The sequence below is a fragment of the Hemibagrus wyckioides genome, linkage group LG06 (genome assembly GCF_019097595.1).
Source record: "Hemibagrus wyckioides isolate EC202008001 linkage group LG06, SWU_Hwy_1.0, whole genome shotgun sequence".
Taxonomy (NCBI): domain Eukaryota; kingdom Metazoa; phylum Chordata; class Actinopteri; order Siluriformes; family Bagridae; genus Hemibagrus; species Hemibagrus wyckioides.
In genome coordinates, this window is record NC_080715.1 from 24,002,290 (window position 1) to 24,019,572 (window position 17,283).

The 17,283-nt window shown below is 38.8% G+C and overlaps 1 protein-coding gene across 1 annotated transcript; it reads right to left on the minus strand.

Moving 5' to 3' along the window:
• Window positions 1-11,043: 11,043 nt before the first annotated feature.
• Window positions 11,044-16,512, minus strand: zic5 (zic family member 5 (odd-paired homolog, Drosophila)). Its single transcript, XM_058391252.1, has 2 exons — window positions 14,948-16,512; window positions 11,044-13,086 (listed from the first exon to the last, which is right to left on the minus strand). The coding sequence occupies exons 1-2, from the start codon at window positions 15,984-15,986 to the stop codon at window positions 12,641-12,643; spliced, it is 1,485 nt and encodes a 494-aa protein (XP_058247235.1). The 5' UTR covers window positions 15,987-16,512; the 3' UTR covers window positions 11,044-12,640.
• Between the last annotated feature and the right edge of the window lie 771 nt (window positions 16,513-17,283).

Sequence of the window (17,283 nt, forward strand, 5' to 3'; positions counted from 1 at the left end):
TGGTTTCAGCTTATTCATTTATAGTTTTCAGTTCTTGCTCATAAGGTTTTGTAGCTTGCTTTATACTTTGTTACAGGATTGTTGTTATAGGTATCTTATAGAAATGTTGTTACATATATGTGAGCATGCTTGAACAGCAAACACAGGGTGAATTATTCTTTTCTATTCCTAACGGGTAATATTTTTTTTAGTCTGGTCTAACCCACCTAAGACAACATCAGCATCGCTTTTCCTGTTCAGTGAGGTGCCTCTCTCTGTCTCGGTGACTCATCTTTTAGAAAGTCCTGGGTCTTGTGAAACATTGTGTGTGTCGTTTCCTTTGGGTAGACATGGCTGTGTGTGAAACACTGAAACAGAGGCAGATCAAAGCAGAGAAACTTTCTCCTAAAGCTCACTATAAAGCCACGGGTCCTTTTGTCTGCTGTTGCTAGGATTCAAGTCAGCTAAAGGAAGGGGTTACGCTTAATCACACTCCATACATTTCCCCAAGGTTTCCACAAACGTGTACATTTTTACTGTGTTGATGTACCTGTTAGATACATATTAGTTGTTCACTTCACTTGTCCTCTTTCAATTATTATTATTATTATTATTATTATTATTATTATTATTATTATTAATGCTGTTGTTATGGAAAAATCATTCAAAGAAAATGCATCTGCATTTAAGTACAAATTGTAGTACGAATAAACACAAGTTTAGTGTACATTTAAAAATGTATACATTTGTGCAATATGTATGTTAAAGCCGAAATAAAAATACGATACGGAAATATTTCGTTTTGTTTATCTTGCGCGTTTTGTTTTGCTTGTTATGCTTATTAAAAACTACAATTCTAGCTTGAGCGCGCGTACTTTTATAGTAGATTTTGTTTTGTTGTGCAAATTGTAAAAATGTAAAAGTTCTTTAATGAGCAGGTGCATTTCTCCATCTCTTTCTTCGAGCCTCATCTTCTCACCCAGCTTTTCTTTTGCGCCTTCAAACCTGCGCCAGTCCGAATTTCCCTTCCGTTTATTTCCAAATGGCTCGAGTGCTTCAGTGTCTCAGAGAGAGCTGGTGCGTTACAATTTTGCGTGTTGTCTATTACAGCAAATTGTAGCTCATGATCACACAATTGCTGATAAATTAGAGAGAAATTAAAGCGAGATAGCGTTCTTTTGCACGGTGAAGATTAAATAAGTGCGCGTTGGAGGAGAAGAGAGCTTGCTGTGTGATTTGACTACATTGTGCAGCTTCCACCTTCTCACCCACTGATTTTCTGATAAAAGAAGAACAACGCAGGCGCCACGGCTGAAGATGTGTGCCGCCGGATGCTGTCAAAATTGTGGAGGCAAGAGAATAGGTGTTCATAAAAAAGAGATTCACTGTTTCTGCCTCATTCAGGCTGCTTTTGTCACTTATAAACCGTGCTGGACATGTGCACCAAATGAACTTTACCTGGCCTATGTTTTTGTGAATCTATGTAGTGAAATAATAATAATAATAATAATAATAATAATAATAATAATAATATAAAAAAGTTTTAGAAAGTCATTTTAGGTGGCATGGTGGGATTTGTATGTGCATGAAGCTATTGTCATGTGCTAGGGGCTCCACTGTGAACAACACTGAGCAATCATGTTCCGGCAGATTTATGTTCTTTATAAGTATGAAGCGCGCATTAGTTTAGAAATCAGAGGACCTTTACTCAATCACTTCCTCTATGTTCCCTCAATATCTGAGCAAAATAACATCAGGTTTGCGGTTTCATTTATTCATTTATTTCATTCATTTTTTTTTTGCTGAAATATACAATATTTCTGTCTGACGATACATTTGTTTTGAGAGAAATTTTCAAAAGACGTCATTTAATGAATGTGGAAATTGTCGAGTTTTCCAGCGCCCCATTTATATTTTCAAACTCTGGACATTTGTACCTCTCTTTAAGACTTACCTAAATTATTTACATGGATTATTCTTATTTTAGTGTCAGGGGATTTGACATATCGTTCGGCATGCACTGTTAGGAGCACATGCACGCCAAAAGAAAAAAGAAAAAAATATCCTTTTTTTTTTTTTTACATCTATATCCTAAACATCTAGGCTAAATTTCTCTTGTTATTACCTTACACTCCTCGCCTTATATAGACTATAGACACCCATTATTTCGGAAATACATAGCCTTCTTTTTTTTCGGATAATGACGTCACAAGTTAATAATCATAACTATTATGACTGCGACAAAAATTTAAACAATTCGTTAAACGAATTCGTTTCTAATACTTATTACACACCCTTGCTAATAATATTTGGTGCTAAGTTTGCCAATAAGATATTTATTTATATGATTTTTAAATAGTGGAATTCTACTTAATTAGCCTATTTGGTCAGATGACTCGTTTTCTGAAGTTCGGCGCGTGCCATTGTGCTCAAGTTTTTAATTGTAGTGTGAAACCATCTTCTCTAATCCAATTACACAAGTTCGTCCTATAGGCTGTTGGCGGCACTTTCAGAGATCCCCACCTTTAACAGCCGAACAGGGTTAATTGGCTAATTTACACGACTTCTCGCCTCCTCCTCGATTTCTTCTTCTTCTTTTTTTAACTTTGAAAAAGCCAAGAACAGTTTTGTTCACTCACTATAACTTACATTTTAGGTTTGTTTGTATTATTTTTTAGGTATAAATAACTCACATGAATGCAATAATTATACTAATATTAATTCTAATACTATTACTACTACTACTACTACTACTACTAATAATAATAATAATAATAATAATGATGATGATGATGATGATGATGATGACTATGAACGAATAATTAAAAACGAATAGATAAAATAGTATGATTCAATTTGTAAGATCCTGCGTGAAAAAGCAGCTTTTTTTTAAGTTTTACCTTAAATCTGTTGCGTTGGACAATTTATTTTACCCATTTTGAAAGATAGATTTTGTCTGATTAATTCGTATTAATTCGCTTATTCACCCGATTAGGTTCAGCATAAGGTAAAGCACGCGCATTTTTGTTTTGTAGGATTGCAGTGCACTTGTTTAGGTTGAGCTTAATTAATTAGCCTGATTAAGCAACAGCTGAACTAGACACACTTGTATCTAGTCTAAAATCTAGTCTTTATGCACTTAGTAGCAACAGCAGCGAAAGCCTCAAATCAACCCCCCTGTTGGTTTTAAAGCAACTATGAATTCGTGGCACTTAATTAAATTGAATCCACACGGTGTGTGAGGCATGGCATTAGAGGAAAAGGCAAAGGAAAGGGGATAGGCCTAATGAACCACTTGACCCCTTAAAGTTCCCTCGCGCAGTGTGCGGAGGTAAAGTTTAGAAACCCTCACATCACTTTACATCAGTCTTTAAACAGCGCGCGGGTCAATCTTCCGGAACTGTCCAACAATACTACATTAATAACATTAATATATTACACCAGAATTACAAAAATGAAGATAAACCAACATTTTCTTTTTCAAAAATTATATATATATAATTCTGATAAGTCTGATCATATAATCTAAAATTTTTTAATATATATTTTTATTTTATTTTTAATATTTTGTTCTATGAATTTATTATTATTTTGATATTTGAACAAGCGATTTGAATAGGCTATTAAATGTCAGTTTTACTATGCTATAAAATAAACGATTTGAATAGCGTCTGTGCTGCTTGATTTGTAGCTTTTGTGTGTTTTATTGTACAATCGCAAAAGCTTTCGGTTTCGTGTGAATTTCTTACAGCCGCCCAACAATAGTGGAGTGGACTAAATCTGCTGTGTGAATGGAAGCGCCGCTTGTCAGTGTCGTTACTTTTTTTACGGTTCTTTGCAGCACTGACATCTCTAGCGCGCTGCAGACCTGAATAACAGATCTGAACACCCGTCGCCTGCAACACGCCTTCTAGTGCTGATGGAAAAAATGGGGCAATAATGCAGTCTGAATCTAATAAGCACGCTGTTTCGGTGTTGCTTATTGCTACAACAATCAACCATGCGCCACGGCTTCCGGTCCGGACATTTTGCGCGCCCTTGTGTTCAGGCTAAAGTTTGTGCGCGCGCGCGAGTGTGTGGGTGTGTGTCATGTATTTAAGAGTGGGGGCACAGGTAAGGAGCTCCGGGAGTCTTAGCCCTAATGAACGCTCCTCTGGGGGGCTTCCTGTGTGGAAAGGAGGCTTCACCCTCCTACTGTAACGGCGGGGAGCTCCTACACACTCTCTCTCTCTCTCACTCACTCACACACACACACACACACTCACAAGCCACAGTGCTGATGCGAGCAGGCCAGGAGAGCAAAGCCGAGCTCCATGCCAGGTTTGGGATCTGTCTCACATCAGCACCAAAGATTCGCTTATCCGCAATTTGAACCCACATTTAGTTGTTCATTAATATTCTTTAACGATGATTATGATCTATTTTCTGCAGATCCCAAAGCAGAAAAGCTCACCAACGTGTGGCACTGCATTGTCAAAATGTGATGGATGGCTCTTTTAAACACCAGTTTGATAAAAGCCTGATGTTAATATTTGATTTGTAAGTAATTCGTTTACAATATGCAATTTCCCCTGGGCTAATATCGATAACATTAATTCCATTTGACTTATGATAAGCCCATTTCTATCATGTACCAAATGCATGAAGGAGATGGGGGAACAAAGGAGAACCAATTAATACTTTAAGAGATTATTACATGTGACCAAGATTAATTTGGCCCGTTATTTTAGTGAAACATTCTGTCATTTACCATTGCATATGTCAAGACAGGGGCAAAGGTGGCCTTCCCCTAAGAGTTAAGCCTAATTATACAATTTGTCTTGTGACTGAGACAGACCACTGTAAAGTCTCCATTGGGACTGCTTCTTCAGCTGGCCGATTCCATCACTGCTGCTGTCACCTCTGGTACATACTTGGGCTCATTGACTGACTTCATTCATCTCCCCTTCCTAGTTACATGACTTAGAGAGGACTTGTGGCCAGCAAAAGTGTTTTGATGTTTTTTTTTGTTTTTTTACTCGTTTCACTGCATTGAGTACTGTGTCTTCAGCTACTTAGCTTCTAAATACTATTTCAGTTGTCTGATAAACCTGGTTCTTATAAACAAGTTAATTTTCACAAAGATAAACAGAGCTTTCCCAATTCAAAATATTATCAATCTCTCATCTCCCCACAGATTTCAGCAATCAATTCATAACATAGCGGAAAAAAAAAGTTTGCTTACTATAGGAGATGATATGAGTTTGAATACAGGGACCATATTCATTGATCTTGACACTTGTTTATTAATCTTTTGCAAATCTTCATGAATTAGGCCTAATATAAGGTTTAACAGTAAAATGTTAGTATATAAAAAGCAATGTAGATATAACATACATTATCATATGTGATCCACCATTTTAATGTGGAAAACAGAGGTGGAAAACCATAAGCTGTGAAGATATGGTGTGTACTGCTTGGATTTCCTGTTAAAAATGCCACAGTGTAGGTATGAAAAGAAGCCATCAATAGCACAGGCAGACCTTAGGTCTATGAGGCATAGTTATTACTGGTTCAAAGCCATGTCTAATGGCTGTTTCAAGGTCAGCTGGGGACAGAGAAAGAAGTCTGTGATGTTTAAGAACATCCAACCACCTGAGTAAAGCCGTAGCAGGGGGGCACGTGGCCTGTGACGCAATTGGGACAGTTTAGGGGATTCTTCTAAGTAAGCTTATGTGCTTATCATGCTGGGATTACTGCCCCATTGAAGAGAAGAGGGGTTCGAGATATTTATGGATGACAAACTGCAATCTAACAATGCAAAGACTGCACAGCAATGCAATAAAAAATCACACAGGATGTGATCAAATGCTGTATGCAATATTTGTTTTCTGTTTGATTTGGCCCTGTAACTGTGGACTCTTTCTATTCTGTCTATTTGTTCTCTCTCTCTCTCTCTCTCTCTCTCTCTCTCTTTCTCTCTCTCTCTCTCTCTCTCTCTCTCTCTGTCTGTCTCCTTTATGGCGGTCCAGCTGAGCAGGAATGATTTCTTCACACTGAATCTTGACCTTTTCCTCTATGAGGGGTTTTACAGCTGCATTCAGAGGCACTGCTGTGGTGTGCATGATAGTTTCTTAGAAAGGGGTCTTATTTCACAATCTATACAAAAAATGGTCCACATTACAACTACAATTACAGAATAAATGTTAGTGGTTTTGATGACTTTCCATAGCATGAAGCAGGCAATTGTGCACCAATAGTTTTAATATTTTTCCTATCCTTTTTTCCCACTGTCATAATTAAAATTCCAGACAGATTCAGATCTAAAAATAATGAAATATACTGAATCTGATATTGAGAGAAAAGTACCACAGACTATGTATATCCTGCTATATCCATAACTTATTATAAATGTGAGCCTGCATTCAAAACTAATATCTATCTATCTATCTATCTATCTATCTATCTATCTATCTATCTATCTATCTATCTATCTATCTATCTATCTATCTATCTATACATACATATTTATCCACACTACATGCAACTGCATCTCCATTCATCTTCTGAGTGTTGTCCCATCCCTGGAAATGGCTACTCAAATTCTACTGAGCATTTACAATCTGGATGGAAAAGGCTTCTATTGGATAAAGGCCTGCATTTAGAGGCTTTTAAACAGACCCTGTCAAACAGAAGTTGAGCGCTGAAGTGCTAGTACGGCTCTGAGATTTTCAGACGTATGCTCGATGGGCCATGTATGAGGGACTGGCTCCAGTGCTTGTCCATGGACGACCTTGCTCTCCTCACCCCGAGCTTTGGAAAACCTCCCAGTCCTGTGGCTCCACATTTGGACATTCACCAAGTTTGGAGGTCCACAGATGTTGCCGGGAGGCCAGATATTATGTCCAGCAGACATGCAAGATGATTCATATGTTTTCAGTATCAAAGGGCCCTTGCTTGGACACTGTGGATGTGATTTTCAAGCCACGGTACAATATGAGTGCACACAGTTACCCATTAAAAACATTTTAGAGCATAGGCCAGTTTTTAAAAATGAATTTAGTTCTGATTAAATGATGATGACAGTGTATTGGCTGTATAAGGCTATGACAAATGCAGTGCTTTTTCAATCTTTTTCTGTCAGAATTGTTCAAAAGCATTAACCATATTACATTTTTGAAAGCATCTTAAGATCTCCAAGAACTGCAAACTATGCAGTCTTTGAAGCAGCATCCAGCTGAATTTTGCAAACTGTAGACTCAAACCAACAAGTTTCCTGTCACTTGTATCTTACTATAAGGCTCTAATAAGGTTTTTCTTTTTAAATAATTGTTTTCATGAATCAATAAGATACTTATTTTGTAAGATAATTATGATTAGTTGTACAATTAGTTATACAGATAAATGTGTATATATCGGTAAACTTCATTGTGTTTCACTGTTATTTATGAAGTATTACAAAAAACAAACAAACAAAAAAACTCGTACAAAGCTTGCTTGCAGTCCTAATAACGACATGAACACGATTGAACCTGTCTGACTTTGTCTTAATATCAGTATTTCTGGCATTATAAATCAGGGAATATTCCAGACAGGTTTCAGATCTCTTGGTGAGCCTGTTAGCATGTTGCCTTCCTCCCTAATGAGAATCCTCTCTCTCCTAGAGTTAAACTAATCAAAACTAACTCTGCAGTGCGCACAGACTGACGATTAAACTGTTACTGTGGTACCTTAAAGCGGATCATAAAAAAAATATTTCCTGAGTTCCCTTTTTGTTGTGTCTCAGAAAAAGCAGGCTAATTGCAAATAAATGGTGATGTGCTCGCTGAGTAATTGATTTAATGAATTTCCTATGAAACTATTAAAGGCGGGCGGAGGTCAGTGAGTGCCCCCCGGAGAGCTTCTCCTAGGCGTTGCGGAAAGACTTCGGGTTCAAGTCGCAGCTGACTGAAGAGAAGAAAACGGACAGCTTCCGCTCCGAATAATAACTTGAGTCGAAAACTTTTCTCACCAGCTTAACATTTGAGTTGCCAACTACCTCCAGAAAGGCACTATAAACAGGACTATAAAGAGGAGGGAGGAGACAAGTGCACAACAATCATAGCCATCTGGGTGTTTTAAAAAGAGACAAATAATAAATATACTTACGGTGCAGTGAATAAAAGCGATGTTTAGTCCCGTTAAAAAAAAGTTTTCGGTCCAGGAAAAGACGTGGGCTTTTACTTTTTTTGTCATTATTGTTCTTATTGCTTATGATGATGTTTTCTTTCTTTTTTTTTTATTACATCTCCATGCCGACCAGAGAGCTAACGTGTAGACTACATCTGCAAGTGGATCGGGTTTTCTCACTTATTCAGGAGACTTAAGATAGCAGGCAGGTAGGGTGCATGGAAGAGTTTGGCAGACTGCCTGGATTAGGGAACGTGTGCCCATTTTCTCGGATCTTTCTAACAGCTTCTGTGGTGAAACAGAGATTTTTTTTTTTTTTTTAGCTTTTTCACATCGAGTTTCAGCATTTGAAATTATAATTATGAGGCATGGTGGAGGAAGGGTTGAATTATTTTGTATTTGTTATATAGAAGACCTTGTTTAATACACACTATTCACACACGCCCAAACGTTGTAAGCAAAAGCGTGAGTTTTATGCTTTGTTTACGTGTCTGTATGTAGGCGGAGTTAGCCATAAATATCTACAATGATTCTATTCTATCTATTCTATTTTTTCCCCAAATGTTCAATGGTAGGCTTTGTGTACTTTTAATTAATGACTTGAAGCCTTGCACACGAATCCCAAGGGACCAGTTCCCGCAAGAAGTCCAAATACAAATAGTGCAACAAGATCTTGCAACTTTTCTTTGTGTCTTTGTTCATATTGCCATTAAAATGTGTGGCGATTGAATGATGGAGCTGCGTTTTATAGCAGAAAGTTGTTTTATATCACTCTTTTTATATCACTTTCTGACTTATGTTACGTTATCGCTCTCGGTCTCTCTCTCTCTCTCTCTGTCTCTCTCTCTCTCACACACACACACACACACACACACACAAACAAACATTTTAAACTTGTTCAAACTGATTTTCTTCAGAAGTTCTACTCATCATTTTCCTGTGAAATGACAGACTACTGATTTAGTCTCTTACTTCAGCAAAAAACAAAAAAAGTTCAAAAGTGCATAATGCCTACGACACTTCGGGTCCATGTTAAATGCAATGTGAAAGGGGTGGTGTGAAATGGGACTAGAGCACAGTAAACACGAGCTCCTCCAGTGTGCTTATTCTGTCTAATAAAGGAAAGATGGGAAGAGATCTCGCTGCGTCTTCACAGTCCTTTTCGGCTTTGTCTTTTCACAAGTGGCGTCTGCAAGTCTGACTCGCACAGTTACTGATTTGCAGGCTGCATGTTAACGTGGCCCATGTAAGTGATTTCCACGGGCAGGAGAGCAAATCGTCGACAAAAGGAGCAGCTTTTCGATTCAACGCCGTCGTTAGGACAACCTGAAAGTATTCCTCAGATAATCAGCTCCACTTCAAAGCGTCTCCCATTCAGCAGCCACTGCTTCAGCTCTTTTATGAACTTCCCCCTTTCTCACTCAGAGGGGACCGTCTCTTTGATTATTTTTCATCGTGTTTATTTTGCCCCATTCATAGGACACTTGTTTTAAATAAATAAAAGATCACTCTTTCACTTGGCCCATAGTAGTTCGAGCACAAAAAGTTGGGCCGCACGACTAGGCTTGTTTCAAATTAAACCTGAATATGCCCATGGGATTTAAAGGAGTTTGGGAACAAACTTATGAGAGCTGTTCTGGTGAAATGCAAATTGACTTGCGCTAACGTGGCATGAGACTAAGGTCAGTGCAACTGTATCTTAATAGAGGGTTTCGAATTGAGGGAGGGACCAGGGAGGCAGGGAGTGGGGATTTGTCCCCCCAAAGTGCACTTGAACTTCGCACCATCGGTGATACACCTGCTCACAGATGTGATTTCTAAGTTTGTTCTTTTTCACCATAGACTAAAGCAAAACTCTAAACTGCAAATATATGTAACTATCCTTCTCCGGCCGCCCTGCTTACACAATTTTATTGCACGGTATATCTATATCCTTTATCATATGATTGCCTACCAGATGCTTGAAATTGCATACACAGAAAACGTTGTTTCTTTTGTCATTTAGCAATACGTAAGTAAATATTTTGGGGAGAAAAAAAACTTTGATCTGTGGTTTTGATGAATGTCCTCCATTTACAGGCAGTTTAATGGGTTTTCTACGGGACATATTCGGATGTTAGTGTCCGGGCAATCGCCATAGAAATCCTAAGGCACCATGAAGAGTGTCAAAGCACCAAAAGGCTTTTGGCTTTGAAGTGGTGCAGGACTGGAGTTACTCGATTCAGATTCTGTAGTGTGGACAGGGGGCACTTTGAAAGTGTACTATAGCGCGTTTTAATGGAGGAAATAAGGCTTGGGTGAAGGCTGGGGGGCTTCATAGTCACAAGGCGAAATTCCCTTTATTCTCAGACATCTTTTATGCTATATTTCCCATGACTGATTTGGGCATTGGTGACCGTGCCTCAATTTATATACACCACTGATCAGCTATTGACTTTTCACTTAGCAGAGATATAGGAAGGATGGATTGAAAACTTATGTACGTAACTAACATAACTTAAGAAAAATATTTACAAAATTTTATAATGCAAGATTTTTATGATGCAAGAATATTATGACAATTTACCTTTTTTTGTAATTTGGTCAGTGTAAACCTACTGCCTTTTTAATAAATTGTACATCAAATATTAGTCTTATATGCTCTAAATTATTCCATTAAAATAAGGCACTATTTTCTTTTAATTTTGATAGTTCACTGATGTATTAAATTGATGTATTGTACGAAAAATTATAAAATGATTAAAATAAATAAATCAATTATATTAATGAAATAAATTATTAATCATTTTTATAAAATGATTTTTTTAAGTATAGGTCTCCCACATTTATTATAAGCTGATGTGGTTTTAAAATAAAAATGCAACAAAATAAGTTATAAATATCATAGATCATATTTGCCATGTTTTTTTAGGTCCATAAATTTATTCATATCAATTTCATCACGAACACCAACAAATCTCGACAATCCTTTTTCACTCTTTCCCCCAGCACAATTAACAGCACCATGCACCGCAATAAAAACACACAGTTACTACACAGGGCATGCGAGGGACTCTTCACATTACACATAGGCTAAGTCTATTCAAGTAAAACTTTTTTTTACACAACACGATAAAAATCACTACATTTCACCAAAATTAATCATATTCTTCTTTGGTGTATCTGTAATTCCAGACCAAACATTATTACCAGCAAATAAATTACAATGTACAAAACTGGTTGGGACGTCAGCACAACATTCACAAGCATCGACACTACTGGCCTTTTTACACATCCGGTCAGGGAATAGGCCTGTCCATTTGACATAATTTAGGGTCTCAGAGGACATATTCGTACTCTTAAATCAGAGTTACATTGGATTTTTTGCATAAAATACAGTCTAAATAGTCCTTAAATACCACAGAAAAATCTCCCGACCACAGTTATTGTATAAATTTTAAAACAAGTACTGAACAATTTCTAGAATAAACCGTTTTCTCTCAGTAGATTCTCAGGAAAAAAATGGGTACTGGTCGCTGGGATGATACCCTCAAGTGTACACCTTTTGTACCTTTAATATATATATATATATATATATTTAACCAAGAAAGATGCATTTAGCCTAGTGTACCTTTACTCTAAAAGGAAGTTAGGGTCCAGTTATGTACATTTTAGCTACATAAAAGACTGTAAATGTACACTAAATCCACATTTCCGGTTGAAAGATCCATATTAAATGTACAAAGGTTAAGGTGTACCACCCAAGCGGCAAAGAAAGGCAGAGTTTAGTACCCTTTTTTTCTAAGAGTATACTGACATAATAGAAGTGATAGACCTGCCTGTTTGCACATGTTTCTCACTGCAAAAACATCGGGAATGTTTACATTATAGAAACACTTGAAGGACAATCGCCCCACAGATATTCATCAGTCCGTCACTATAAAAGACCTCTGGGGAGAAGCATAAGCTATAGAAAACTGTCCACTCATTGATACAAACACATCAATCACCGGTTATTGTTTGATTTGAACAATGTCGGTGTCACTTAATAGGCTGGATATGACTTAATCAGCTAAGCCCACACAGTCCTTTCGGCAATGCAGGAAATTTCTTGGTCCAAAATCGAAAGCAAAAGGTGTGAAATGATCCCGTTTTTTTTTTGTTGATGAGATGCACACCTTTTATGTTATTAAATAAAATAATTTAGGTTAAAAAAACACTGTCAAACACATTTATTCGAAGGTATTAATGCGTTGATCAGTATGCAATAGGGTCTTGTGGTACATGATCGTGCTATACGCAGCTTAAGGGCATAGGGCAGGGTAAGGTTTGGTATTGTAGGGTAGGTTAGGGTAGGGTAGGGTATGGACTGATGGCACATGCTCTTCACCATCTGACATCCGCGGCGCTGTTGCGTGTTTTTTTTTCACCAACACTTCTGAGTAGACTACTGCGCCTCAAACACATGATGTTACAGATGTATAAAACAGTATGTGGGATGGATGCATCATAAATATATCCCTTGTGCTTCATATCAGAGCATCGTCCTTGGGTCTGAATGTCTGAAAGAGTCCTCGTCGTCGGATTCAGAGGTTGGCACATCGCTGGAGGGGGTGTGGAGATTGTTAGGGACAGCACTGCCCTGACATACGTACCACTCGTTGAGGTTGGTGACCTGTGGGGAGAGGTTGGCGGCGCGGCTCCGTTGCGGTTCTGTGGAGGGTGCGAGCGCGTCACCGAGCGCCGCAGAGGAGGAATGATACGCGGCAGCCGAGCTGGAGGAAGGGGGCGGAGGAGACTTGCAGTGCACCTTCATGTGTTTCCGCAGTGAGCTCGGGTGCGTGTAGGACTTGTCACAGCCGCGCACTTTGCAGTAGTACGGCTTGTCGCTGGTGTGCACGTGGGAATGCTTCTTCCTGTCACTGCTGTTTGCGAATTTTCGGTCGCAGCCGTCAAACTCACATTTGAAAGGCTTCTCACCTGAAAGAAAAAAAAAAATCAAACATGCTGCCCCATAAATAATTGAAACATGCAGTAGTCCATCATCATTATGGTGAACCATAAGTATTCAGTTAAATATAACGAATACAGCTGCACAACAATAAATGATTATGGACGTTTTAAGCTAAAGAAATAAGAACACGGTTAAAATGTACAAAATTCACACAGTGTATTTAGGTAAAATATGTTATGCTTCATTACTCCACACACAAAAAGGCTACTAAACTCTGCCTTTCCTTTTGGTACTCTCTAGTGTAGACATTTTTTTTTACTATGCAATTGTTCTTATAGAAAGGTGTATATAATGTACCTTTAAAACCTTTAACAACAAATTACAGTCCTTAAACCATTTTAAATGTACACTATATCCATGTTTACAAATGAGGGATACATAAAGAAACATCATCCCAGCGACTATGACTCTTTAGTACCTTCCCCCCCACCCCCACCCCCCTGAAAGTACATATACTGTAGCAGTCAGCTGAAAACTCACCACACGTGCTATGACTGCCACCTTCATGCAGTAACTTTTCATCTGCACTACGCTGCTTTGTGGTGTGTATAGCTCTTTACACATCAACATATCACTTTCAAACTAAATTATTTTGTTACTTAGCATAACATCCCCAGAGACTGTGCACAACACGAGGGTGTCCCATAATTCCCCCTTCTTTGCCTGTAAACAACATGGTGAGTGATATTGATCTTTGCGTCACTAGCAGCAAAACACTGCAGTCAATTAGGAGGTGTGAGCCTGTCAATCAGGCCTCATGCCTAAATATACAAATAGTACACAAAATATCAGGATTAATGCAAATCCTGACACTAAACATAAACATAAGCTTATGCAATCACATTTTGTTTCAATGAAGCCTAAATTAATTTGAAGCCCAAACCTTAAGCATAAAGAATTATGCGTGTGCATGTCATTGTAAACATGTTTATGGGTCACAGCCTAATCGGGATAGCACATGTCCCTATCAGTGTTTGCGACAAAATAAACACGCTACATTTCAAACGCCCAAACAAGAACATGCCATTATTAATCTCACCCTAAACCCACTCAGGTTGAGACTGTTAGATAGATTGTAACAAAAACTCTTGAAAAATAACGAGGCCTTCACGCGCGCTACTGAATTAAGTATCAGCATGCCCTGTTGTGAGGTTTACGATTCACAAATGTCAAGGGGAAAAAAAACTATTAATCTTAAATCCTATTTATTTTGTGATGCAACAGCTCGGCTCTAAGCAGGTTAATAAAAATGAATGCATGATTAAGGTTTTGTTGCTCTAGATCTATACTTCTGGACTTCATTGTTTTGCCCAGTGCCATCGGCCTGAATCAGCAAAGCTAGAGCGAAGGATATACCGAATCAGTTTGTTATGCTGTTTAATCGAAGAAGACTTCCGGTTGTATTAGGACTTTTATCAACCTGATAAGTGTGGATATTAAAATCTTTTTCGAAAGGAAGCCTCTTGGTTTTCTAAGCCATGCTTCAAAACTCCAAGACTCTTGAGGCGTTAGAGTTACACTTTAAATGCGGAGAAGTCCTTCTTGGACGCAAAAAGTGCACCATAAAGCTGCAAACCACAGCTTAACCGTACTATATTTACTATATCCATGTGTAAATCTGGCTTTGGGTAAATATATAAGCAGAAAGAAGCTTATTCGAGCCAGAAGACTAACTATGTCTTAGTGGCTACACGCGATTTCACCGTTCCCGATGTTATTCATCACAGTGCAGGATACAGCGCGTGGACTAATACAAATCACCATTGCTAACTATGTAACAACTTCTGTTCCACTCAGTCTAGGCTAATGACGAATAGCTTCACTGACCTGTGTGAGTCCTCTTGTGAATCTTTAGATTTTCCGAGCGGGCAAACACTTTTCCACAACCAGGAAAGGGGCAAGGAAACGGTTTCTCTCCCGTGTGAACTCGGATGTGGTTGATCAGTTTGTACTTTGCCTTAAATGCCTTGCCCTCGCGCGGACATTCCTCCCAGAAGCAGACGTGGTTGCTCTGCTCGGGTCCGCCGACGTGCTCCACCGTGACGTGGTTTACAAGCTCGTGCATTGTGCTGAAAGTTTTCGAACACGGCTTCTTAGACGTTTGCTCCTGGTCAATCCACTTGCAGATCAGCTCTTGTTTGATGGGCTGCCTCATGTACCTCAAAAACGCCCCCGTGGCTCCATGAGGGGCTGAAGCGAGGTTCACATTTAAGTTCATGGAATTGTAGCCGTGAATGGAAGGTCCATAGTGCTCGGGCCTGTGGCCGAAGTGTTCTGGCCGGCCGTAGATGTCCCCTGGAAGACCCAGGCGCATCTGTCCGTTGAGAGCATGGTGATGGGCACCTGGGGCTGCCTGCTCGTGAAGTCCCGTGAAAAGTGGATGGGCACCACCTTCCGTGTGCCCGTAAGCACCTGTTGGGGAAATGAACATGCCATGGTGATGAGGGGAGGAGGCGGAACTATGCTGGTCGCCAAGTGCATGCATAGCAGAGGCTGAGAGCTCTCTCCTGAGGATGAAGTCCCTGCTGCTTGCGTAGCCTGAGTGGGGGTGAGCCACGGGGAAACCAACTGTGGTCTGAGAAGACGGGAAGGATGCCGCGGTCTGGGCTTCGGGATGGCTTTGAATGTGCTGCGATGGACTAAGTTTGAGAGCATTTGTCTGTGCCATGTGCTCGGGTCCAAATGGAGTGAGAGCCACTCCAGGGTCGTTGCCCATCTCCCCAGGGTGGAGGTGGGCATGGTGGGAGTGAGGGTGATGCCCCCCTATCCCCGGGAAGCCTGTCATATTCTGATGAGGAAGGGGTTGAGTCGCTGCCAAATCCGCTAATCTTATCGCCGAATTCCTCTTGCTCAAAGAGGGCTCCATATCTACACCGTCATGTCCACATTCGCTACTTTTAGTTTTTTTTTTCACTACACGCCTTCTAAAACATTAAAATATATGCATATAGCCATCTATATAACTTCTTTTGTCCTGCCTCTAACTCTGCTTGCTCCTTTTCCCACTCTGTCCTCAAGCGATTGGCAGAACCTACAACAGTTGGAGGACACAGTGGGGAATACAGTTTAGAAATGGCACTGCGGGTATTGGACAGATTTCGGTGACTGGCAGTTAAAGGAGCGAAGCGATTGGCTGTCTTTCAGTGCGCAGGCTCAGCGGGGTTCCGCCCCCTCACTCCCATCACCGCTGTCGACTCCAAAAAGTTGTACTCACAAAGTTGTGTGTAAGGCGCTGTTTACCAGGACATACAATGTGGACAGAGGCGTATTATATACAGAAAAACGGTTGTTTTATTTATTTATTTATTTATTATTTTTTTTTACTAGGCTATGTTTTTTAATATAAGAAATTATGCACAACACGTTGCTAAATCGACAGGTGAATGTAGGCTACTTAATAATAACTGTACAAATGAATCTACATTTTCAACTATATATTCGTAGAAAATATTTAAAATAATGAATGAATGAATAAATATAATTAATTAATAAATAAATAAATAAATAAATAAATAAATAAATAAATAAATAAATAAATAAATAAATACCTGTTTGCCATACATAAAAGCGCTACAAAATAAACACGTCATTTGTACAGGATTTTTCTCTCATTTCAATTCCAGTGCATTTTGTTATATATAAAAGCAAGTGTATTTTATATCATTTTAAATACCAAATATAAAAAAAGGAAATGTCAGAAATGCTGCGCGAGAAAAAAAAGAACTAATCTGATCAGTAACGTTCAATTCCAGTATTTTTTATTCTGATCAAATATTGTATTCTATACCAAGTAACACAAAGTAGGCGATGCTTAAAATGTTTAAAACGGTCACTGTCTTCACATCTCTACTACGTGATTAATACTGAGAATTTATATTTAATAAATGTATTGATATTGAAATATTCAATTCAACGCTTTGGTCTCTAGAAAAACACAAGTAAATTAATTTAAAAATCTCTCTCTCTCTCTCTCCCTCTCTCTCTCTCTCTCTCTCTCTCTCCCTCTCTTTGACTGAGAGTGTGCGTTGAACTTTATGATAGAAGCACACACCCTTTTTAGGTTTTTGTTGAACACAGCAGGGAGTGAATATATATCATCGGTTTAATTTGTCTTGATTCAAAATCATTTTCAGAATTGATTTATGACAATAATTAGCCAATAT

What these genes read in the sequence shown, in the direction of transcription:
- zic5 (XM_058391252.1), bottom strand. Translation starts at nt 15,986, where the DNA reads ATGGAGCCCTCTTTGAGCAAGAGGAATTCGGCGATAAGATTAGCGGAT. An exon ending in TCACAAGAGGACTCACACAG is followed by an intron (nt 13,087 to 14,947) that starts GTCAGTGAAGCT and finishes TTTTTCTTTCAG; the next exon opens with GTGAGAAGCCTTTCAAATGT.